General features: G+C 38.7%; 1 protein-coding gene across 1 annotated transcript in view; it reads right to left on the bottom strand.

The window, feature by feature from the left end:
• The window catches only part of LOC134533042 (integrin alpha-PS5-like), a 65,649-nt gene extending 40,133 nt beyond the window's left edge, over positions 1–25,516 (bottom strand). Inside the window, exons 1-7 of the mRNA XM_063370211.1 lie at positions 25,317–25,516; positions 12,874–13,001; positions 12,290–12,399; positions 10,250–10,379; positions 4,387–4,469; positions 3,266–3,314; positions 2,265–2,363 (exon numbers count right to left, since the gene is read on the bottom strand). Of these exons, the coding sequence (XP_063226281.1) occupies positions 2,265–2,363; positions 3,266–3,314; positions 4,387–4,469; positions 10,250–10,379; positions 12,290–12,399; positions 12,874–13,001; positions 25,317–25,483 (766 nt within the window). The 5' untranslated portion in view covers positions 25,484–25,516. The remainder of the gene's footprint in view (positions 1–2,264; positions 2,364–3,265; positions 3,315–4,386; positions 4,470–10,249; positions 10,380–12,289; positions 12,400–12,873; positions 13,002–25,316) is intronic.
• Positions 25,517–25,932: the final 416 nt, after the last annotated feature.

The following is a 25,932-nucleotide window of genomic DNA, read 5'->3' as shown; positions in this document are numbered from 1 at the left end:
TGGAGCAGTTTTCAGCATTTCAAATTTTAAATGTGTTTTCAAACTATGAAAGCCGTACTTCCTATTGCAAAATTAAGGTGAAACTCATAATAAAAATAAGATAAATTTAATACATAACACAACTTATTTAAGAAATTACCATGCATAAATACTTCAAAGAAGGTTTTTTTAAATAATGTTTTGGGTATGTCTACACATTCAATTGGACCATTTTTTATTTTAATTTTTTTATTTTCCATAGTAGAATCTCTGAACTGTCTTTTCTGGGCCCATACTGAAGTCAAGATTCAGCATGTGCAACACATGATAAAAAATTTAAATAAAATAGTTTAAGAGTTTCATTAAATTGAAAATAAGTAAAATTTAAAAAAGCCAAATATACCTAAAAATACAGTAACTTGCAAAATTTAATTTGTTTTTCTAATGTTAAATTTAGTGTACAGCAATTGAAAAAAGTGGCTCACTACTTCCAATAGAGTGGATTGGTGGTAATGATTGGTTGAAGGATGGTGGAGAAGAGAAGCAGACATGTAATATGTACCATTTAAGTGGTATTTGTGCCATTATCAAGGGTCGTATAAAGTTACAGTATGAATATGGCAGGCTTAAGTAACAATGATGGACAAATAAAGGTTATTTGAAGAGGTGTGAATAACTTCATTTTGTTTATGGCCACATAAAGATTGTGAAATTGAGCAAGTTCATTTTCGTTGATGCCACAAATAATGTAACCTAGTTCCAACTCACACAATTATTTTTAAAAAAAACTAGCATAGCTACATGTAAAACTAAAATTTAAAAAAATCTTGCTGCAAAGAGCGCACTTATGTGAGTCTGCTCCTTCCAACGACTGATTTTTTGAAGGGTAGTAACCTAATGTCAAAATATTATATTTTAAATAGCATAATTAATAACAATAAAACAGATAAGCATGTTACTCTTAATTATAGAATGCTAATTTGATTGAGTAAAACCTCATGCTGGAAAGCTAAGTGAGGATGGCTTACACACTATTTTTACTCTAAAAATTAAAACCTAAGGTAGGACTCAAACGCACTACCTCGGTGTTGTAAGACAGGTGTAAAGATTTGTAGACAAATGAAGTCGGCTGATTTTATTTTGAAAAAGTAACTAAAATGAAAATAGTGCATAAAATTGACATTCCATCAGCATGAATTTAATATATTGTTACGGACGTGAGCAAGGTCGGGACATGTGCAGGTGCAGAGCTGGCTGGCGGCTGCCGCAACATGATATGCGCCGCGCGCGCCTGGAAGATTACAAGGATTGTCGCTTTCCCCCCTCCTTCCCACCACTCCCCGCGCGGCACCCTGCCTTTGACACATAACTGACACCCGACAGCTGCGGAGTTACGCGAGCCGCCGACACGTGTTTCGAGAGATTTCTGCCGTCGGGTCGGCGCGGAATGATGCGACTGGCCCCAGCCGCACTCGCGAATTCGAGAAGGTGCCTGGGCTGTATATATGCCTGGGACGCTGGCCTCGAGAGAGAGAGAGAGAGAGAAAGAGAGAGTAGAGTCAGAGAGTTCAGGCGGGAGCTTTCCCGCGGCAGAGTGGCGAAGTCCTTGGATAAAGGTTCCAGGGCAGGAGTTTAGTGGAGTCGGGAGTTTTCCCGCGGTGGAGTTTCCGGGCGATACAGCGGAGAAATCCCTGGACAAAGGTTCCAGAGCAAAGAGTTCTGTTCCGGACGATAGTGTCGCGGGCGCGGCGGAGTCCCGAGCGAAGTTCCGAGCGAGGCGTCGAGCGGATCCTCGGCGAAGGCAAGTGCGTCAGCGGCGGTGGAGTGCGGCGACGGAGTCCCGCGGCGGAGATCCACGAGGGGTGCTGCGGCGAGAGTTGCACCAGAGGTGCGGCCCAGCGAGGCGTGTGGATTGTAAGAAACGAGTGACTGGGGGAGCAACATTTTTTTAAGTGCAATTGATTATTTAACATTTTAGAAGATTATTTGTAAGTGACATAAGTAGGGGCCATCAATAAAACTGTTTAGTGATAAAATCTTTAATTGGGCTATCCTTTACGAACCCCGCGGTAAATCGTAATATGTAAATAAGTGAGATATCTAAACCTCTATTTAAATATTGTCCAGAACAAAAATAGTATGTTGAAAAACATTCCTTACATTTATGTCATCACTATTCATTATCAAATGATAGTTCAGTTTTAAAAAAATGTACAATCACTGAATTAATGGTTAAATAAACTTTTCAAATGATATGGCCCAAAAATTTATTTAATAGTATTTACCAAAATAGTCATTAGATTCCTGTTCAGACGTGTGGACTGGGTTGGGAATTCTCAGCTCTGTCACATTCTTCTTTGAGCTACGGTAGAAAGCAATGCTTCCTAAACAAAAAATATGCACAGATTTATTTTTTCAGCATACAAAATTATTAAACACCAAATAGCATTTTACTTCACTGCCAAGCAAACAGCTTTATTCTTAATAGGAAATTTTCATAGGCTTCACGTATGAAAGACACAAGTCACAAAGATAGCCACAAATAACAGTGCCATTACAAGGTTTTGCTAAGAATATTTATTTTCACCAAACAAGAACACTATTTTGGGCAATAAATGAGTTTGAAAATGTTAGCATCTGTTCCAGTTGTGTAGTTAACTCCTCACACACTGCATTTCAACTGAAACACGATGTTTAAACACATTTTGCAAGCCTTTTATTCCAAAAGCACATCTAACTTCAAGACTCCAAATTTTCTGGCAAAATATACGAAACTGCAATTAAGACAAGGTCAGCTTTTGAAAACTGAAAAATAAATTTAACTTTTCATAAAAAATGTTAGGCTACTTTGATTTAGGCATGGGAGTAGCACAACGTTACCTATCCATTCGCAGTCTAAAAAATTTTTGGTGGCATTTTGTGAAAAAATTTGAGTGTAGAGAAGCTCTACAACAAGGACTGTTTGGGGTTTTCTCACTTTCAGTTATTTGCACAAGAATTTTTTATTTATTTTGGTTGCTATTAGAATAATTTATGGCAAAAACATACTGCCATGGACATTTAAACAAACAAGTATTGGAAAAATAACTAAATAATATTAAATAACTTTATTGCACCCACAAATTGTTTGCTAGTACATATCAAAATAGTAAACTATACTGTTTAAAAAAAGTTATTCAAACAAATCATTTCAGTTGCCTACATGCGACAAAAAAATGCTCTCTTCATATAACTATTTTACACCAAGAGTTTATTAATTCCACATGCATGGAACAATTTACTTTACCTGCCCAATCCAATATCCCTGGAGCTCCAATCAACATGTCTTCGCCATTCTGAAAAAAAAACAGTCATTCAGTTCATACATAACTAATAAAAACTGTTTACTATTAATTTTACTGCCAAATAATTGTATGAATCACTAACCTTAAAACATAGTTAACGTCAACAGCAGGGGACAGTAATTTTAAAGTAAATCTTTTTGGGTCAAGGGGAACAGAAATCTGTTCAACAAGTGGTAAGTATTGTCTAAGGGAAGGGTTCCCGAAGTTTTAAGACCAACGCATTATTTACAACTGCACCCCAAATACGAACCAATATAACGTTGGTTCCAAAAATCTTTAAAACAAATATTACAGCACAAACCCACAAACTATAATGTCTAAATTGAATATTTAATGTTTTATAAAATTTTAAATTGTAAATTAAATTAAATTTTAGCAATCTTTATTAATAAAGCTATTTTACAAATACATAAACATTTATTCCCATAGACTTCTTTCAACATTGCATAAGCTTCTGTGGCAGTTTTCCCTAGTTTAACAAGAAACTTGAGGTTAACCTGTTGCTCCGTCTGACAACTTGGCCTTTTTCGTCGCGTCACTAGTGCATAGACTAATTCAATCAACTGCTACAGTCAAACTGAGCAACTTGCTGGCTTGTCTAGCGAGCTCAGGGTGGGGGAAGGACCATCAGACACAGTCATGTCCAAACATGTGGCACGCTCACAGTTTGCTGGGAGTAGCATCAGTCCGGTTATTTAATAGCCACACCTCATATATGACATGAGGTGGAAGAAAGGATCTAACTGTCCTGTTAAAGCCGTGCAAGTTTATGGTCTCTTGTGTTGCTAGTTAAGTTAATCACACAGGTCAGTCAATCGACTAGTAATTGAGTGATACAATAAAAAAACAAAAAAAAAAGCTTTTGTGCATGGGGCACCTCCGAGAGCCTTGGCACACACTTCGGGAACTCCTGGTCTAAGAGTTCGAGCTAAGCTAATCACGAAGAGGCCTAGAACTCTGCATTCCTTCAAGCAGGATGATTAGAAGATAAAGCTAAATGTAAAGTCACACTCTATTCATGAAGCACGTCATGCTACTACATATGTATTCCGTGTGAAAGTACCTCAGTGAGATGCGTTGAAAATCCAGCCTCCCCATATGCAAAATAATACACTTTTGTCTTGTTTTTTCCTGGGTAGTCGTGATCTGAAAGTATGGATACAAAAACGTTTATTACCATATGTTTTGCACCAAATACATCTGTCAGTAAAATTGTTTCAGCAACGAGACTAAATCAGCTTAATGAACAAAAGTTATGAATCATTTGCCAGATGCTGTTTTTTTTTTTCCTTCCTTATGATAATTATACCTACTCAAAATTTAAGTAACTGTTTAGGGAACATGTTTTAGATTACATTGGTTAGCTTATTAGAAATAATATTACATCAGTAAGTGTCAAGCCATATATTATTTTTTCATTTATAATCAGTAGACATAATCAGTCAAATGCTCTAACATCAATTGTTTTTGCTGCAGACAAACATTCTACCAGCACCACCTTCATGTTGCGCCAGTTTATAACATCAGTTTACTCCTTTGCAGTGGAGAAATATAATACAATGGTTCAATAAACAGTCACGGCATGGATTATATTGACATGCTATAGAAGATAGTACCTCCAATCACATTGGACTCCAGACCCCAGAAGACCAGCACACTGCTCACGATTTAACATGAGTAATGCCTGAATTTATACGTGAACCAAAACCCTTTTCCTAGTCACATAATTGTGTTGCCTTGGTGGACAATGACTACCGAGGAGATCTAGATCATGTAGGCTTATACTGATACTAATAAAGATTTCACAAAACATTCTGAACTAAGTCTCTATGTACAGGTCTAGACGTCCGTGACATAGTTTGTGGCATGACAGTTTGATACAAGCCTAAGTTCCCAGCAAGCCATATCTGTAAAATCTAAATCACATTAAGTTTAGTTGGTCTCATTGTACGTAACATACAAATACAAACATTTCCAAACAATATAAATGTCATTAAATCATATCTCTAAAATACAGCACACTGATTGATTTTCACATGTTGTTTTTACATGGGCAGTAGCCTACTTCCCAGTAGCCTACTTGAAGTGCTGCATTGTACACTGTTGTATATAGTATGGATGAGGATATTTGGTGACTCAGGTTGGCAACATAGACCGATGCGTCACTCAGTCAGTCGAGCATCAGCCGCCGCCATGTCCGCGTGGTCTATACATAACAGTTGGCGACGAGGTTAAAACGGATAACAATTTCGTGTACAATATGGCCTTAATCGGAGCCATCGGAGAGTTCGCGCCCGAGAAAGAATCGTGGAATTCTTATCGCGAACGGTTACAGTTTTATTTTATCGCGAACACTATCACGGAGGATGAGGCCAAGCGGGCAGTGTTTTATACCGTGTGCGGCGCCGATTTGTACGGGCTGGTGACGTCGCTAGTATCACCAAAGTCGACCGCGTCGGTTTCCTTGATGGACGTCTTCACCATATTAAATAATCACTTTCACCCGAAGCCTAGTGAAATTGTGGAAACTTTTAAGTTTTTGAAGCGCGATCAGAAAGATGGGGAGACGATCGCCGTGTACATAGCAGAGCTTCGAAGGCTGAGTACACACTGCAATTTCTCGGACCTCGACCGAATGCTTCGCGACCGGCTCGTTTGCGGCGTAAGGGATAAATCAGTGCAACAGGCTCTCCTCGTTAAAGAGAAACTAACCTTGAAAGAAGCAGTGGATATTGCGATGGCAACAGAGGCGACTGGACAGAACATGGCGGACTTGAGAGACAGTACAATAGTGGAAGAGAGTGTACACAAAGTGAACAATGGCGTGTCAAGATATTCAAAACCGGCGGGTTCGGTTAAGTCGAACACTATATCACTGGGAAGACAAAGGGAAGCGATAAGGAAGGGAAGAGACAACGAGAACCAGCTATGTTGGCGCTGTAATGGGCAGCACGCAGCAGACACGTGCCGACATTGGAACACTGTATGCCGGTTCTGTAAAAAGAGGGGACACATTGAGCGGGCTTGTATCACAAAAAAAAAGCATGAGGGAGTTTCGAAAACAAACGACCTAGCGCAACGAGAAGTGGCACAGGAAGTACAGCATTTTGAAGAGGATTGTTCGGAAGGTGCTGCCACGCAATATACGCTGTACAATATGCGGGAACAACAGCCCAGGAAACCGTGGTGTGTGGAAGTGTTGCTGGATGGGAAATCAGCGATGATGGAAGTTGACACGGGGGCAGGTCGATCGATTATCAGCGGGAGAACTTACAAGGCCCTGTGGCCTCAGGAACCTCCACTGACAAAGAAGGACATGTTATTACGCACCTGGTCCAGCGAATATCTACAGGTGATGGGGGTTATGGAAGTTGCTGTACAACTGAAGGGGCGTGAGTCAGCGGTACTCCTAGAGTTGGTAGTGGTGGAAGGACAAGGGCCGAATTTGCTGGGACGAGATTGGTTTGCACCTCTGGGAATTAAGTTAGTGGGGGTGAACAAGGTTAGGGAAGACTTGGCAGCAGGGATTGTTAGGGAGTTTCCGGATGTGTTTAAGGCAGATAAGCTGGGAAAATATGTAGGACCACAAGTGACAATAACAGTTCCACCAGAATGTGACCCTGTGTTTAAAAAGAGCCGGCCAATACCATTTGCTTTGAGAGACAAGGTGAGCCAGGAAATAGATAGGTTAGTGCAGCGTGGAGTGTATGAACCAGTGGACTTTTCGGGTTGGGCGACTCCAGTCATACCCATTTTGAAGAAAGACGGGTCCATTCGGCTTTGCGGGAACTATAAGGGCACTGTAAACAGCGTGTGTGACACTAGTGTGTACCCATTGCCCACTGTCAGTGAAGCACTAGCAGTACTAGAGGGAGGACAGCTGTTCTCAAAACTGGATCTGGAGGAAGCATATTTGCAGGTAACTGTAGATGAGGGCACAGCAAAATTGCTTACGGTAAATACCATGAAGGGGTTGTTCAAGGTTAAGAGATTACCATTTGGCATAAGTAGTGGTCCAGCGATATTCCAGCGGTTGATGGACACCTTGCTTGCTGGCATACCTGGTACAGTAGTATTACTTGATGATATATTAATATCCGGAGGAGGTGACAATGAGCACTGGAGTCGTGTCCGTGAAGTCCTGGGACGGTTGCAAAGTGCAGGGCTTAGGTTAAAGAGTGAAAAATGTGTTTGGGGGGTGGATTCAGTTGTTTTCCTGGGACACAGAATTGACAAGATGGGTATCCATCCACTTTCAAGTAAGGTTGAAGCAGTTCACGATGCGCCAGAACCTAGTAACAAAAAAGAGCTCCAGGCATTTTTGGGTCTCTTGAATTTTTATGAGAGATTTCTTTGTCACAAAGCAGATGTATTAGAGCCTCTTCACAGACTGCTGGATGCCAACACTCCATGGTGCTGGACAGATGCACACGCAAGGGCGTTTGAAGAGGCCAAGCAGCTTTTACGATCGGAGCAAGTCTTGATACACTATGACCTAAACAAACCCTTAGTTTTAACATGTGATGCATCTGAGTATGGGGTAGGGGCAGTGCTGGCCCATGATCTGGGTAATGGGACGGAAGCTCCAATCGCATTTGGGTCTAGGACACTACAAAAGAGCGAACGAAACTACGCGCAGGTGGACAAAGAGGCCTTGGCTGTCATTTTTGGGGTGTCCAAATTTAAACAATATTTGATCGGAAGACAGTTCAAGATTGTGACTGACCATAAGCCACTCTTGCGCCTTCTCCATCCCAAGCAGCCTGTTCCAGATACCATTTCACCGCGATTGTTGAGATGGAGTTTGATGTTAGGAATGTATGATTTTGAACTAGAATTCAGACCAGGGACCCAAATACAGCATGCTGATGCCCTTAGCAGATTGCCTCTGCAGTCACCTGCATTCCCAGTTCCAGGTCCCAGTGAAATTCTCATGCTGGAAGAAGCGGGGGAAGTGTTTGTCGATCCACAGACAATAGCAAGAGAGACTGGGAAGGATCATTTACTGTGCAAGGTGTTGACATATACACAAAATGGATGGCCAGATCAAGTGACAGAGGAGATGCAGCCCTATGTTCGACGGAAGCTGGAACTGTCTGTTCACAAGGAGTGTTTGTTGTGGGGATCCAGGGTAGTAATCCCACCACAGTTACGGACAGAGGTGATGAGCATGCTTCATGCAAACCATGATGGGGTGGTGCATATGAAAGCGTTGGCAAGGAGTTACTTTTGGTGGCCAAAACTAGATGCTGCAATTGAACAGGTTGTGAAGGAATGCAAAAGTTGTCAGCAGTGTCAAAATAATCCACCTAAGGTTAAAGCAGTAGCCTGGCCCACAGCTGACAAACCATGGTCTCGATTGCACATAGATTTTGCGGGACCATTTCAAGGAGCTAATTTTCTCATTGTAGTCGATGCGTATTCCAAGTGGCCAGAGGTCAGGCAAGTGGGAAGTATGACTGCAACAGCCGTAATTCAAGAATTACGAGACATATTCAGTTATCATGGACTGCCAGACACTGTGGTGGCAGATAATGGGACAGCCTTCCGATCCCAAGAGATGGCACAGTTTTTAAAAAATAATGGCATTGACATGGTTTTCGCACCACCCTATCATCCTTCGAGTAATGGGTTGGCGGAGAGGACGGTGCAAACTTTCAAGGTGAAACTCCGTAAACTGGTATTGGGTGACTGGCGAACTCGAATAGCACGGACGCTGTTGGCATGGCGCACTACGCCAAGACAAGGGGAAAATAACACTTGGAAAACTCCCGCGGAGTTGTTGATGGGGCGATCATTACAGACAGCTTTGACAAAACTCCATCCAGCAACAGGTACAGTTCAGAGAAGTCAGGCGGACAATACGGTAGCAACGCGGGTTCGACACTTCAGAGAAGGTGAGGCAGTGTGGCTGCGGAATTATAGAAGAGTCCCAAAGTGGATACCAGGCTGGATCTCTGGGGTAGAAGGGTTGCTGATATATGGGGTCAAAGATGAGCAAGGAGGCTTACACAGGAGGCACGTCGATCAGTTACGTCGAAGAAGTAGCCAGCCAGACAGGGGACAGTGTCCTGGGGAGGCAGTGTCCTGTAGGGAGCAGACGTTTTTGCAGCGGACACACCAGTTTGCATCCGGAGTTCGCCCCAGCAGTGAAGGTACGCAGCAGCCAGCAGCTGCGGCCATAACAGCAGCAGAACCAACTGGCGAACGGGGTCGGACGACTGCAGATGAGTCCACAGCGGCAGCAGGGACACCCGTAAAATCAGCTTCCGAGATGCCTGGATATGGAAACAGCCCGGGGATCTCCCAAGGATCTCCTCCATTCAGGGGTTTTCCTTCCAGTTCTGTACTAGGCCGTACTCAGGACAGGTCCTCGAGGAGACATCGAGTGCCACCAAGAAAGTTAGATGATTACGTGACAAATTAAATGGGGGGAAGTGTTGTATATAGTATGGATGAGGATATTTGGTGACTCAGGTTGGCAACACAGACCGATGCGTCACTCAGTCAGTCGAGCATCAGCCGCCGCCATGTCCGCGTGGTCTATACATAACATACACAAAGCAAATTTCAAGGCTTGTTTCATATATTGTTACAGTTATGTGAAATGTATTTTAGGATTTACATTTTTTTTTGCTTTTTCCAGATAAATATGTATTTGGTATGATGAAATTTAAAACTCATAGTAAACATGTGGATAGGTACAAATATGACAGAATGAACCTACAACCTACCTATACAATTATAAATTAGTATTAAGCCTTAAGTTTCATCAACTCTTAATTTTTCCTATCCTATTTAAAATAATTGTGTGTGAATTAAAAACAACCATCAAGGTTAGGTAAGTAAACTAGTTATAGACTTTGGTAAATAACTGCAACAATTTGACATTCCCTCTGCAACAGCCTATGTGAACTTATACTTACAATTGCCACTTAATGGATAGACAATTCGAGCATTTGAAGTTGGTTCTGAGTCTGCAGGTAACCAGTAACACATGCCATTCATGAAGAAGAAATTTTTGTAAATACTGTTTTTCCAGCGTGGGGCACATACCTGGTAACATAAACAAAAATTACACTCCTGCTGAAAAATGGCTGAAACAATTACAGTACAGTGTTAGTAAATCTGCTGTTTGATTATTTGGAGCAGCATTTCCGTGATTCAGAATATTCCTGCACAAACACCACCAACCAACGCAGTAATATTTTATGTATGTTTCTCTCATTGCCACCTGAGATTAAATAGAAGAATCTCCTGCTGATTGATTCATCCCGAGTGGCATAGTATAACAATGGAAGACTAAAAACTTTTTAACTGCTCAGCTCAAAAAAAAAAACATTGGGAACTGATGCAGCATCAACTATTCTTTTTCTTACATTCTAACAGATGTTTAATGGATTAAAGTGGCTAGTTTATTTACTCCTCCTCAACCAACACTACCAGCTATTGACATAATTATGTTAGCAAGTAAAAAGGTACACAACAATACTGATTCACATTCCCAAGCTGGTAATATTGGATCAATCTGTTTTTTGCTGAAGGGAAACAAAAATTATTTTTTAATTTTTAATTTTTATCTTTCAAATTTTCGGTAAATATTTACAATCGCGGTAGATGCCAAAAAAAATGCTAAAAATCTGAAAATACTTTTATTCTGTGCCCTTTCACTTCCTCTTTTCAAAACAACCGGCGGAGGTAAGAAATTCCAAATACTTTAGGAGATATCGAATTTTTAAATTTTCATCACAATACCTGTGAATTCAGGCGGCCACCATTGTTTCTTGTTTACGAGACGAGTATGATTTTTTTTTCCGCGACGTAGGTGAACGACTACATTGTTGCTTGTTTAGGAGTATCTATTAAAATCTGAAAATACTTTTATTATAGTTATGTTATGTTAGGTTAGCTACATTAAAACACTTTAAAACACTATGGACGGTTAGTTAGGTTAGTATAGCTACATTAAAATAAACAGAGAAATATAAATATTAATAAATAAAACCGAGGTTGGCCCGAAGGTAAATGGTTCGGGTGTAATCGGGAATGGCAGAACTTTATGTGCGTCTTGATTTACCGTTCGTGAATGCCTAATTAATTAAAATGGTCGATTAGGTCAGGTCAGTTACTTTATTAATACTTTCAAACTAAGCAGACATTAAAAATATTATAAGTTAATTTTAATGGTTGTTTAGTTTTAAAGTATTTATAATGTAGCTGACCTGACCTAACAAACCGGGACAAAGGATGAACGGTAGGAACTCACGTAATTTTTTTACTTATTACTTGCGCAACAAATAAAACATTAAAATTTGAAACGTTAAAAACTCAGATATGTTAGAGGCGGGTACATTCCTTTGCCATTAGTAGAAAATGATGTAGTCGTTCTACCTACGTCGCGAAAATAAAAAATCATAAACGTAAACAAGCAACAATGGTCGGTTCACCTACGCGGAAAAAAATCATACTCGTCTCGTAAACAAGAAACAATGGTGGCCGCCTGAATTCACAGGTATTGTGATGAAAATCTAAAAATTCGATATCTCCTAAAGTATTTGGAATTTCTTATCTCCGCCGGTTTTAATGTAAAGAGGAAGTGAAAGAGCATATAATAAAAGTAATTTCAGATTTTTAGAATTATTTTTCGCAAATACCGCTACTCTACATGTTCAAAATTTAAAAATTCCATATCTCCTAAAGTATTTAGAATTTCTTATCTCCGCCGGTTGATTTGAAAAGAGGAAGTGAAAGAGCATGGAATAAAAGTATTTTCGGATTTTTAGCATTTTTTTTGGCATCTACCGCGATTGTAAATATTTACCAAATTTTCCTTGCATCCAACATGATGTTCATACTAAAAATAAATAAAAGGCCAACCTATTAGTCATTTTGCAAGTCTACAGAACTGAGACAATCAAATGTTTGATATTACTTTTGAACGCTTTATAAACATGGTGGCCGCATACCAACAGAGGACTGCGGGGAGTCTGTCGAACAGCGATAGACCCTCCGAGCCAACTGTAGTCTTTTCTGTCCGTGTAGCTGAAGCCTGTTTCTAGGTTGTGAATCGTATTTCCTAGAAACAAAATCAGACAAGCACATGCCACCAATGTATCACTGTAAACCAATCATCAGATTTATCTGCATTCATATCTAAATGGTACTTAGTTGTGACGTTTACATACATGCTTTACCAAAACAAAATGAAAATAAATTTACGAAAATTGTGTTTTTGGGTGTTGCTAATGTTTCTTATGTGTTCTGCATGAGAAGCACATTTCAAATTTATATATATAAATATGCACATGTGCGCACACATGTGTGCATACAAACACACACACATGCGTGCAAACACACACACGCACGTGCACAAATACACACATACATATAAATCTGCATCACTGTGCTGCCCAAAGCATGAGCAAAGCAAGTAAAGGACACACCTGTCTACCTGCAGCATCTAAGAGCATGAAACCTTCACCAAGAGTCCACCTGAAAGCAAAGTAACGAAAAAGAGAGTGTGTGTGAATAGGACACACAACATACGTACCTGACAAGCTGAGGGTCAGCTGCTCGCACGTAGTTTCCTGGACACTGCACTGATACACGGCCCCCGGCTCCTGCAACTGTGCATGGCTCTCGTACGAGGAGTTGGCTCTGGGTGCTCCCACCACCACCCTGCAACAATTCAATTAAATTAATTTTAAAATCAATTCAAGAATACGCTTGCAGCTGGGCTTCCGCCTTATGGCAAGGATATCTACTTTACTCTCAATTTCTTTTCTTCTATAAGTTATTCCCACCTCTCACGGCCAATTCCATTCCCGCGCTAAGATATCACTTATGATTATCACTGGCAAGTCACCTATGCCATTCACGCCCATCTCAAACACAGAAACCAACAAACAAAACAAAACCACTGCCCATGAACTGAAAATGAAAGAGCATGTTCATCACCTGTTACGAACCCAATGTGGATCATTCCTATTTTTTTCCTATGATATGGCATTTAAATAATTACATTATATACCAAATACAAACACGTAGAAGTTTATTTGCGTACGCACATAAGTTTTCAAATGTCTGAACGCAGCCATAAACATTGTAAGCAACCTGTTTTTCTGTTCCGACGTAGCAAGTGCTTGCTCAACAAAATTTGTTGGTTAGGGAAGCCCCATACATGGGACAAAAATTATGGGACCTACTCTGTCGGTCCGCGAGATCTTCCTTATTCGTTTATCAAATTCCATGATTTACCCCTCATTTTAAAGCTTATCGTGCCGGCTAAAGACGAAAAATAGACCCACGGTCTAAAAAAGTACCGCTTCTCTAAAATTTGAGATTTAAAATAATCTAAGAAGAGGTCCTTTAATGGATGCGTCGAGTTTTCGATAGATATCGAACAGGAATCGATAAATATCAAATCAGATATCCACTTGAAATATAAGCATTTATATATTTCTTTTTTAAATTGCACGTCCGTCATAATAAATAGAACTTATGATAAAGAAATCATAGAGGATCCTTCAACTTAACCAAAAAATTCTACCCAAAAAAAACACTTAACCAAAACTTCTGGCACGTCAGACTTTTCTTATAAGTAAGTACTTTTGAAATTACTGCTGATATTTTGTATCACAAACATAACCTACAAAAATAACCTTTTACATTTACTTCTCATAGCATCAGTTCGTATTGAAGATACGTAACAGCTATTTGTACTGGTGTGTTCAATTACATGTCTTCTTTTGTACCAACACCCGTTTACTTTTTTTCGATTCTTCTTCAAAATGTAATTTCTCACAAATCTTTAAAAAATGGAATGCCACACAAAACTATTTGGTGCGCACTGCGGATTTCCACCACGGGTCGACTAGTATCGCATTATTATGGGCATGCCATTTTCAACCGAATGAAAAATAGAAATTAACAACAACACGCTAAATGTTTACTGCATTTACATGCACAACGCACGACAGCCATAGGCCCTAAGTGTTTACAAGTGTTTTTTAACTTAAAACTGATTTGTTTCGGAAAATAAATTGTCTGGTCCATTATTAATATTTATTCTGAAATTTCATTGTAGGTGAACTTTTTTATATATATTTCCAAAACGAATTTAGTAATTAAAACCTTAAAAATGCGTGAATAATAATTTTATCGCTAAAACCCAATTTTAACCAACATCCGAAAACCAAATTTTCATTCTCATTTCAGTAACATCCCGGCCACACGACGCGATCGAAATTAAATTTTTGGCCCACACCTTCGATCATATATTCGGATGGCTAACTCTGGGCCAGTTCAAAACGTCTGTGCACGGCTCGTTGCCTGCTACCCGCAGATCGTTTGAACGTCATTACGCTACGATCGCGCATCCTCTCAGCCAATTGAGTGGTGCATTTTGCGCGCGAAATTCAAATTTGCGCGCTGCTGTTCACGCCGTAATTAATTAGAGTTGCAATTGGGGATTAATGTTTCTTAACAAAAATATAAATTTTTGTTATTCCCTGCGACCATTAAATGTATGCCCAACAATTTCCGAACGTAGGTACTGTACATACAACACAGTGTACTAAATATACACATAATAAAACCAAAACAATGATAAATTGTTCTGAATCACGGATGTTGATATCGACAAAAAACAAAGTAAACTGTACACGAAACAAATCCCAAACCATACCCCTTCCAGAAGTCCCCGTGTACCCAAAGAATGTAAAAAAAAAAAAAAATAAGATATAATTTCACTGCAAAAAGTCCCGACTCCTATCCAGTGCACGTTTGTATAGTTATTTATACATTTACTTTATAAATTACCAGTACGGTACTACCTATTTATGTACCCACATCCAGTAATATTATCCCAAAATTCTGCTTCTCTATCTGCTGTATGTTTGCGAAACCTTTAATTCGTACAAAGGATGAATTAAAAGTACCTTTATAATAAAGTATGTAATGTCGATCTCAGTTTATTACAGCCACAAGTATTGTAATCGTGGCTATCTTTGTTTTTCTTCAATTTGTTTTAATGTCTGTGACGGAATGGAAAAAAATGTAACGTAGATGCATTCATTTGTACAAACGAGAAAATATATATATATATATATGTATATATATATATGTATATATATGTATATATATATATATATATATATATATATATATATTAATTTTGGTCTACAACTGTAAATACGAAAAGCCATTTATCTGGAATCTTTGTGTAGTATTGGTTATTTTTTTATTTCCCCCGAATTTTAATACATGACAACACTATTGTGGAGAATATATTTTTTTTTTTTTTAATTTTGGTATACAACTGTAAATACGAATAGCTCTTTATCTGGAATCTTTGTGTAGTATTGGTTATTTTTTTTATTTCCCCCGAATTTTAATACATTACAACACTATTGTGGAGAATTTTTTTTTTTTTTTTAATTTTGGTCTACAACTGTAAATACGAAAAGCTATTTATCTGGAATCTTTGTGTAGTATTGGTTATTTTTTTTACTTCCCCCGAATTTTAATACATGACAACACTATTGTGGAGAATATATTTTTTTTTAATTTTGGTCTACAACTGTAAATACGAATAGCTCTTTATCTGGAATCTTTGTGTAGTATTGGTTATTTTTTTTTTACTTCCCCCGAATTTTAATACATGACAACACTATTGTAGAGAATATTTTTATTTTTTTTATTTTTGTCTACAACTGTAAATACGAATAGCTCTTTATCTGGAATCTTTGTGTAGTATTGGTTATTTTTTTTACTTCCCCCGAATTTTAATACATGACAACACTATTGTGGAGAATATATTTTTTTTTAATTTTGGTCTACAACTGTAAATACGAATAGCTCTTTATCTGGAATCTTTGTGTAGTATTGGTTATTTTTTTTACTTCCCCCGAATTTTAATACATGACAACACTATTGTGGAGAATATTTTTATTTTTTTTATTTTTGTCTACAACTGTAAATACGAATAGCTCTTTATCTGGAATCTTTGTGTAGTATTGGTTATTTTTTTTATTTCCCCCGAATTTTTTAATACATGACAACACTATTGTGTTCTGGGACGGACAGCTGGGACCGCCGTCGGCCCGTCGACGCACCAGGCGCGGCCCGCTGAGCCGGGCGGAAGTGTGACGTCACCGCGCGGCAGGAAGATGGCGCGGCTGCTGCTGCTTGCTGCTGATAAGATTGCCCGCGATGACGGGCAACGGGCGGAGCCGCGGGGCTCGCTCGTCTTTTGTGCGCCAAGCGCGTCTGCATCGCGGCGTCGCCAGAGACTTTCACTCCCCTGCCGCGCCGGCCCTCGAGGTCCTGTCACGCTGTCCGATGTTTGTTCTCACCAGCTGCATTCGGCAACAGAGCTGGAGAAGTACTGTCAGACGGGAAACAATCTTCTTCTCCGTCACGTGAATTTCGACAGATAACCTCAAATACGTTTTAAATCATGCCACACTATCAAAGTTTATTTTTGGTCTGAGCTATTGCATTCTTTACAAATTTTTAATCTCATTTTGAAATTAAATAACTCAGCAAGAGCTTGATTGAAATTTTGAACTTGTTATGCCATTTATCGATTTATAATTTTCCTTAACATATATAAATTTAACTCACAATGATGTTGGTTAAATAATAAAAATAAACTGTAGGTGATTTTTGTAAAGCTATATAAACATGATTTCCTTTTTCCATGTAAAGCTATTTCGCATGCGACATTCATATTATCATTATTTAGTTATTTCACTTTAATAGTTTAATAACATCTTTAATCGCCCATGTGTTCTTTGCCATCTCAAAGATTCGTTGTGACGGAAACGGATGTCATTTCCGTTTTTGATAGGCACGATTGCATCCCACATCCAACATATTTTAGAACCTGTCCTTCGTGCAAAATATTGATGGAAAAAATCCATTCATCCAACTTGTAAAACAAACATGTCACCGGTGACGTCATAACCCTCCAACTTTATTTGACACAGCATGTTGGAAAGTGTTGAAAGCGAGAAAACAACAGTGCGACAGGGCCGCGAGCTACGAGTTCAGCAAACCACACGCATTCGTTTCGTAAACTTCGGTGTGGCCGTAGACTTCAGTGTGGCTATAGACTTCAGTGTGGCCGTAGACTTCAGTGTGGCTGTAGACTTCAGTGTGGCTGTAGACTTTATATAAGATATTTTGTTTCATCATAGATGAGGAGGAGGCTGTGTTATCGTTTGGTGGCGGAATGTTAAAAACCTGATAAGGCAATGAAAAATCTGCTTGCCACGACAAGTGAATGTTGTGTGAGGGAGATGTTATTTCAAGATAATGTGCGGGACAGCTACGGTTGCAGCCAGTAACTCAGGTTTATTTACGTTCCTTGATTTTTCGACCCTTTTAATTCGTTTTAGCGTGTTGCAGTTCGTACAACGCACACATACATTACAATGAAGCATAATCGTAATATATGAGTGTTTTTGTGTCTTTTTTTCGATAAGTTTGTCTCCAGTTTGGAATATTAATTAAATGACCTGTAAGTACAAAGATTCGAAATCTCACGCAAGAAACAGTGGTGTGTATAGATGAACATGCAGATAATAAATAAGATGGCTTAAAAAATATTTGTTACGTGAAATATTAATTATACATGGTGTTTAATTTTGTTCAGAGTTAGATATATGAGAGCAGATTTGTTAAATATTATATATACGTGTCCCTTTTTTATTTTATCTCTTTATTTAAAAACGCAAGTCACGTAAATTGCAATGTGATAAATTTTTCCAGGAAAATCATCAAAAAGAAGAAAAGGCTAACAAATGTCATGCACCCTAAAATTACTCAACAATTGACAGAACTCAATATTGATAATTTATTTCCGACAGTGTGTGTACGCATTTTCTGCGTAATTCCTGTTTCTGTTGTTCAAGCAGAAAGATCTTTCAGTGTGCTTAGCAGGATAAATAATTGCCCGAGATCAACAGTGGGTCAAAAAAATTTACTGATCTCTGAACATTATACATTGAATCAAAACTTGCGCGACCACTGAATTTTGATTGTATTATTGAAACGTTCGCTCATATGACTATAGGTTGTTCGGTAGTACATTTATGTTATATTTTAAGTTGTTCAGTAATGCGTAAATTGTTATGTTTTAAAAAAAAAAATTGTCATATTTTTTGAAAAGATATAAAAGGAATGAAAATTAGTTTTATTGAAAGAAAAATTAGAAATATTTTCTTAAAATGCTGTTCAAAATCACTTAGTTTTGTCCTATTCATACCACGTTATAATTTCTCTTGCTTTTATTAATAGTGAGGGTTTTGTTGAGTTGTGAATTAAGTAATAGGGATGGAGCCCAACAAAATTACGAGGGTTATTTTTTTTTCAACCTCCGATCGGTTGTAATAAAAAAAACGGGAATGAATTGGGAAATTATTTTAATGTCAAAAAAAACGTACATCTTTACTATATTTTTCCACATAATCACCGTGCAGATTGAGGCATTTGTCGTACCGATGCACCAGCTTTCCAATACCCTCTGCATAAAATGATGCCTCCTGCCTATTCAGCCACGTTTTAACAGTGCTCTGCAGTTCATCATTGGTGTTGAAGCGTCGTCCTCCAAGCCACTTTTTCAACGTGGGGAAAAGGTGATAGTCACTCGGTGCCAAATCCGGACTGTAAGGAGGGTGATCAAACACTTCCCATCGAAATCTTGAGGTGTGAGTTGGCCGCTCCACATGGTTGGTGGAAGGGGGTAAACACTACGAGACGTGTCGATTCATGTACGAGCGATTAGGGTATCGATTAATGGGCATGCCATGGAGAAATGAAACTGTAATCACACTGCAGGGCACTGTTAAAACGTGGCTGAATAGGCAGGAGGCATCATTTTATGCAGAGGGTATTGGAAAGCTGGTGCATCGGTACGACAAATGCCTCAATCTGCACGGTGATTATGTGGAAAAATAGAGTAAAGATGTACGTTTCTTTTGACATTAAAATAATTTCCCAATTCATTCCCGTTTTTTATTACAACCGATCGGAGGTTGAAAAAAAAATAACCCTCGTATTTCCCCCCGGGCTCTTAATTTCTCTCGACGGCCTTTAGTCTACATACATTGAAGATTCCTATTTTTTGAAACGTTAATTAGGACAGTGCATGTACTAAAGCAGCTTTGAAAACCCGACTGGTAGCTATCGAGAAGAGAATTATTGTGACGTTATGTACTGCAGCGGGTTATGAATACATCTGTAATCGCAGGAAGTACGATTACAGATGTACTTCTCATTAAACAGGATGCTGATGCCAGTGCCGGAAGCAAGGGGTGGGGGGATAGAGGATATATCCCCTTCCCCAAAGTTATGAAAATATTTGCAAAAAATCAGTGAAGACAGTATGTTACCGAGTAAGAAGCAACGTTGCCTACGGCTTCTACTGTAGGCCCATATGTCAGTGGGTTAATGTCACAATAATGTAAGTTTTTTTTTAATACACATGTTCAATTTTTTTAATTTTTTTCTAAATCCCCCACTGGCTGGCACTATGAGAACTGTCACCAATTTCGCTTGCTTTTGCGTCTGAATTGTTTCCTGGCTGTTGAGTGCTATTATGACGGTGATGATACATAACAAGCTTGCAACATTTGGTTTTTTTTTGTGTGTATTTATCTCAAAAGCGTTTATTTCAACCCGAACGCACTATGGTTGGACTGCATATAGTTTTAATTCGTTCTTAATTAAACATTATTTCCCATACGAAAGCTCGCAAGTCAACACGTAACATGCAAACATCTTAAATTAGTGTCTTACACATTAAGGAGTTCGTTGATGTGAAAAAAGAAACTTTTTTTTTTCAATGAAATTTAATTTTATCTTGTGTCACTGCCGAAGAGAAGAGCACACCTCCCCTCACCCCTCACTTCCTGGCCCAAACGAGATCCGCCACTGGTCTGACCTTTTGTTTCTGTGATCATCACTCACGTCTGGTGAGTCAGATTTTCTACGGGGTTCGGTTTCATAATCTCGGAAGAGTGAGAATTTTCCTCTTGTATGAGGAAACTTCCTTATCGGTCTTTCATGCTAAGGAAAGCGAACGGCCAGTCACCTTAATCAGCTCTGCTGAAACCAGTTACATGTGTGACTGACCATTAAAAAAAACTCCAAATTCGTTCCTTAAAATTTTTTAAGTTGGTACGTTTAAATAGAATTATTTCTGGCTAAATCTTTCTTTCAAATAATTTTCTTGAGAAAATTAAAATTTTTCGCATATGGTTCTTTCAGTATACAACTTTTGATGATTACAGAATGCAATTTTATCGCTGCACTTTGTGTCTGCAGCGATTATATAGAAATCCAAATGAATTTTTCACTGCTCTTGTTTTTTTTTACCGGGTATCTTTTTACCTAAACAGGTTGACAGACCTATATATCAACTTTAAAACAGATTAGCCTATATGCTCACTGTATATACTTGGGAATTCCAATATTGTGTGATAACTATCGTAAATCGAGCGATGCTATGCTAAGTCTAGAATTAAAAAAGAAAGTTGAGTAGTTTTTATGTGTCCATTAAGCTACGAAACTCGGCCACTAACCACCTGACGCGACCATGTATATTTGAATATATACTTAATATAGACCAATAATCGTCTTCTGCGCAAGAGGCGTCGATGGCTTATATTTGCCAACAGAACTACAAATTCATATGTAAAAATACCATGTAGGATTGTTTTGTAACGTTCAAACAAAACTTTTTTTAGTTTTTAAATGAGAAGTATTTAACTGGCGCAGAACATACTTAAATGCACTTATAATGACATAACAAACACTTTTTTTTTTAAACTCGGACCCACAAAGTAACACGAAACTTAACCAACTCAGGGCCGACATGTAGTGGCTCATATAGACTTTCGGGCCCGTTTATAAGCCAACCAGGAACTTAAATTTCGACGACGGTTTTGCTCATTTATTTATAAGTTAAAATTATAAGAAAAGAAAATAAGTATGATATTAGCGTTGTTGAAAAAACTAATAAATTACGTTCACGTTATACATATATCCATAAAAGAATGTTCCAGTTAAAAATTTTATAGTATCAACTGTAAGCATTGTAGAGTTTTGGTTCAAGGTCACAAAGAGTAACTCAAAACAGTTTTAGATAGGCGCATGTGCTAGTACTGCTTTGTTGTTTTCTCGCTTGCAGCGCCATCTACGAAAAATGGCTATTAGTAGAAGGTGAACCTGTACTCTTTATTCGGCAACAAGATGGGGCCTCTCCCCATTAGAATCTATTTGATACGAGAGTGGTTGAACGTCATAGTCCATGACCGTTGGATTGGTCGTAATGGTCGAGACGACAGAGCTCTTTCTCGCTGGCCTCCACGTTCACCTGACATAACGCCATGCGATTTTTGTTTGTTTGGGGATTTATAAAATATCGTGTCTACGTTCCGCCACACTACTTGGTAATTTGCCATAGATGAGACACAGAATTGAAGAGGCCATTGCTTCCATTACTCCTGACTTGTTAACAATAGTGTGGGAAGAATTAGACTTTAGGTTGGATGTGTGCCGTATAACTAAATGAGCACGTATTAAACATTTGTAAAAAAACAAACTAGGATGTTTGATTTGTTATAAATAGTCTAATTTAAGAGTTATAATATACCATTGAACTGGGACAATATTTTATGGACTTCATATAATATTATAATATTATAATAAATCTGATTCTACAATTCATTGACAACCATTTTACATGACAGGTGCTTCGGTAGTAGAAGTGCGGGCATTGGGCGGTCGCCCGGCCCTGCAGCTACCCCTTCCGCCATGACAAATGATTTGAAAGATCTTTCGGCAAATAAGCCGTTAAATGATTAACTCAAAAATGTTCCGCTTTGTAGCTCGCTCGCGCGGTCTGTAAACCGTAGCTACTTGGTGTCTGGACCAAGGCCATCGAGAGAAACGAAGGGCTCAAATGGCAAATCATTTCGTCGAACATCCTCCCCTACTATTTAATGTACTATTTATGAAATCCCGTAGTTAAAAAAAAAAATCTAAAAATTATAAACGTCACTATGGCCATGGCTGTGGGTATTGCATTACTTCTAAGGTTTCCTATTAGTTCTATAAACACTATAACTATAAATAAAATCTGGAAACTGGGGCCTCCCTGGGCCCCGGAGATCCCCCCCCCCCTTTTCCCCCTTGACACTTCCTAACGACGGACTCTAAAACAAACAAAAAAATACAAAATAAAATTACGTGAATACAAAACTTAACCAACCGTAAAAAATAAAAAACAGTGAAAACGACTTCCAACGACTTTTCCACAGTGACGTAAACAAACCATCAGAATTATTTTAAAAAGCTTTCAATAAATGCAAACTATGTTCAATAACACATGTTGCCAATGCACAAATATCTTTCAAAAGAAAGAACAGATGGCCCTCCCCCGGAAAAATTTGGAATTTTAGATGAAAAATTGTGCTATTTAATGAGTTTCCGAACCAAAATATTAAATATACCATTCCAAGAATTTGATGACGTAGTATGTGTTAAATATGGATTAAAATATCGTGGGTAGAGGGTGACAAATAACCTAACCCATGTGATCTACCCCTTAGCTTCGGTCTTGGAATTTTAATGTCAATAGATATTTTTTTGGTTCCTTAACCTGTGAACATTGGTAGCTTGAACATATTATTTCTAGGAATTTTCAAAATAAATTTTTTACTGAATTTTTATTTTTCAACTTAAATAATATGTTACTACATTAAAAACTACTACGATATGAGTTCCAGCGGACTGAAATCCAAGTGTTTATCAACTGCTAAGAAATAAATTTAAGATATTAATCTTAAAAAGCTTATAAATAATTCATTACATTATCGTAATTTGAACATTTAAAGCAAATAATAATCTTATTATGTATGGCTCTATTTCCAGGAAAATACTGCAATGTTTTATCCCTGAAAAATTAGATCTTAAAATTGAACTGATTCGTACTGGTTCTTGAAAATATTCAGATACAGACAATTTTAATTTTTGAAATATATTTCTAATTATATAACTCAAATCAATTACTGTCCTCAATTTCACTAATTCATGACAACTATAGCAATTTCACACAAAACCACTATTTATAAAATATAACAATTAAAAAAAATTATACTGGTGATATACAAAATTTTTAGTGAGATATAGGGCCTACTTCACAGTAATTAGACATTCATATTTTAACATTTCACTTACATAAATTCACTTTACAACTATCTTTTCACTTTCACATGGTTTCTGTCATATAAAAATAACACTTTTCTGTAAATAATTTTCAGGTTCAAAAAATTCACCAATGCAACGTTTGTTAACTACTGGTTGAGAAAAATACTACTAGGACCAAACATTTATTCTGGGAAAAGGAGGGGGGCGAAATGCTACTCTCGCTCCCCCCCCCCCCCATGCATAACAGCACGGGGGCGACTCGCCCCTGCTGCCCCCCCCCCCCCGCTTGTTCCGACTTCCCTGCGATGGGCTCCATTGCCCATCCCTCTCGACAGTTCTCCTCACACATGGACCTCTCCCTTACACGATTAAAAAAATAAAAAAGCTAATACATCATAAGAAAATAATGGCAACCTACCTAAATAAGGTTACAGAGATATTATTCTGGAAGAATTAATAATTGTGATCCTTAGAGGACTAAAATAATGCATTTCCTCCCAATTAGAGGCCGACTTTCCTCATACACGAAAGCGTCAGGAATTGTGTGTTTGCAAGTATGCAGTAGTCTACATCTGATGCCGGTTTACAGGTGTGTTTTTTGTAAGCATGTCTTTAATTCAAACTTGACATGTGTGTGTAATTTATTTATCAATATTATGTATTTACGAGGTTTTTTAACGAAATCATCGAAGTAATTTTAGAACACAGCATTGAAAACAGTTGAAAGTGATCCTTCCAGGCCGGGTTTATAGAAAACGCAAGAACGCAGAAACGCAAGAAACGCAACTACGGTAAAAGTCCAACCTTAACTCTTCTACCAGCACGTTTATAAAAAACGCAAGACACGCAAGAACGCAAGAACGCAACGCAGAAGTTGTTCAACTTTCTACTTCTTGCGTTTTCTCCTTGCGTTTCGGCCTTATATACTGGTTGCTTTAGTATGTGAAAAACTGAAACTGTCATGTAATGCATATAGAAGGCTCTGCGATTGTAAGCGTTAAGGTGGGTCTACACTATATAACAAAAACATGTTATATTTGTAACATGTTATACAACAAGTTATACAACTTGTTTCATAACATGTTACATAACAAGTTATATAATAAGTTATATAACAAGTAATACAAATTGTTTCATAACATGTTACATGTTTTTAAATATGTATACCAGTGTGGACAAACGGCCAACATGTTATACAACAAGTTATTTAACTTCCTTTGATCTTTACCGACACTGCATGGGAAACATATAACTTGTTTTATAACACTTATTTTGTTATAAAACATGGTGTTATATAACATTTTTCGTCACGTTTTCATAACAAGTTATATAACTTTGTTGTGTAACTTGTAATATAATTTTCATTCTTTTCATTTTGTAACATGTTGTATAACTTTGTAATATAACATTTTATAACTTGTTTTGTTACACAGTGTAGACCCACCTTTACGCTTGTGTTTCTTTATTTATGTTTTGGGCTGGCATTCTTCTAGTGAATACAGCGAGAATGGAGGAAGCTGATGAGTTTCTTGTTCAGCTTATCCAAAAATTTTCCCTGCCTGTACGATAGGTACAACAAAAATTTTAAAAATAATCATGACTTATTCCTGAAATTTTATTTTTTGACGTTGGCGATGGCCGGCGTCATAGCGTTTTTTTTTTATAAACGACTGTGAATTTCTTGCGGTTGTCGCGTCCTGCGTTCTTGCGTTTCTGCGTTCTTGCGTTTTCTATAAACCCGGCCTCACAGGATCTCGGCTGCGGGCCCTGCCTCACCTGAAGTCGCCGCCGCCCAGGTCCCGCAGGGCCACCGTGTAGCCGAAGTAGCTGGCCCTCTGGTGGGACTCCCACACCAGGGGGTAGGTCGTGTCCACGTTGAAGCCCGCCAGCCGCCCAGCCAGCACCGCCACCACCGCCGCCAGCGCCGCCGCCGCACGCCCCATGTCGCCGCGCAAGTCTGCCCCGCCGGCGGGCGTCTTCCCCCTTCCTCCTCTGGCCCTTTCCCCCTCCACTATTCATCATCCGGACCCAACATCCGTATCCCGATAACCCCTCTCCACTTCCCTGAACGGCGAGATAGCCATCGCGGCCACGCAGGTCCCGTGAGTCATCCGGAGGTCTGTCTGTCTCTCCGGGCTGCAAATAGCACCTCCCTCCAGCACTGCCTCCAGCTGTGCCTTCGGATGGAGTTGAAATGACCTGTGACAACGATAGTCCATCGGCGATGCGACTCCTTCCGGTGATGTCCACGGTAGGAGGGACTGGCGCCAGACCACCGCTCGCCGGGCTAAATATAACCTTAGCAATCACCGTAATGGCGCTGTCAGTCGGCAGCGTCTACCTAAACTTCATAACTATAACAGAACATACTATTTATTTATTGACTTAATGA

The sequence above is a fragment of the Bacillus rossius genome, chromosome 6, assembly GCF_032445375.1.
Source record: "Bacillus rossius redtenbacheri isolate Brsri chromosome 6, Brsri_v3, whole genome shotgun sequence".
Lineage (NCBI taxonomy): Eukaryota > Metazoa > Arthropoda > Insecta > Phasmatodea > Bacillidae > Bacillus > Bacillus rossius.
Note: the sequence above shows the minus strand (reverse complement) of the source record. Positions and strands in the feature narration are given on the sequence as shown.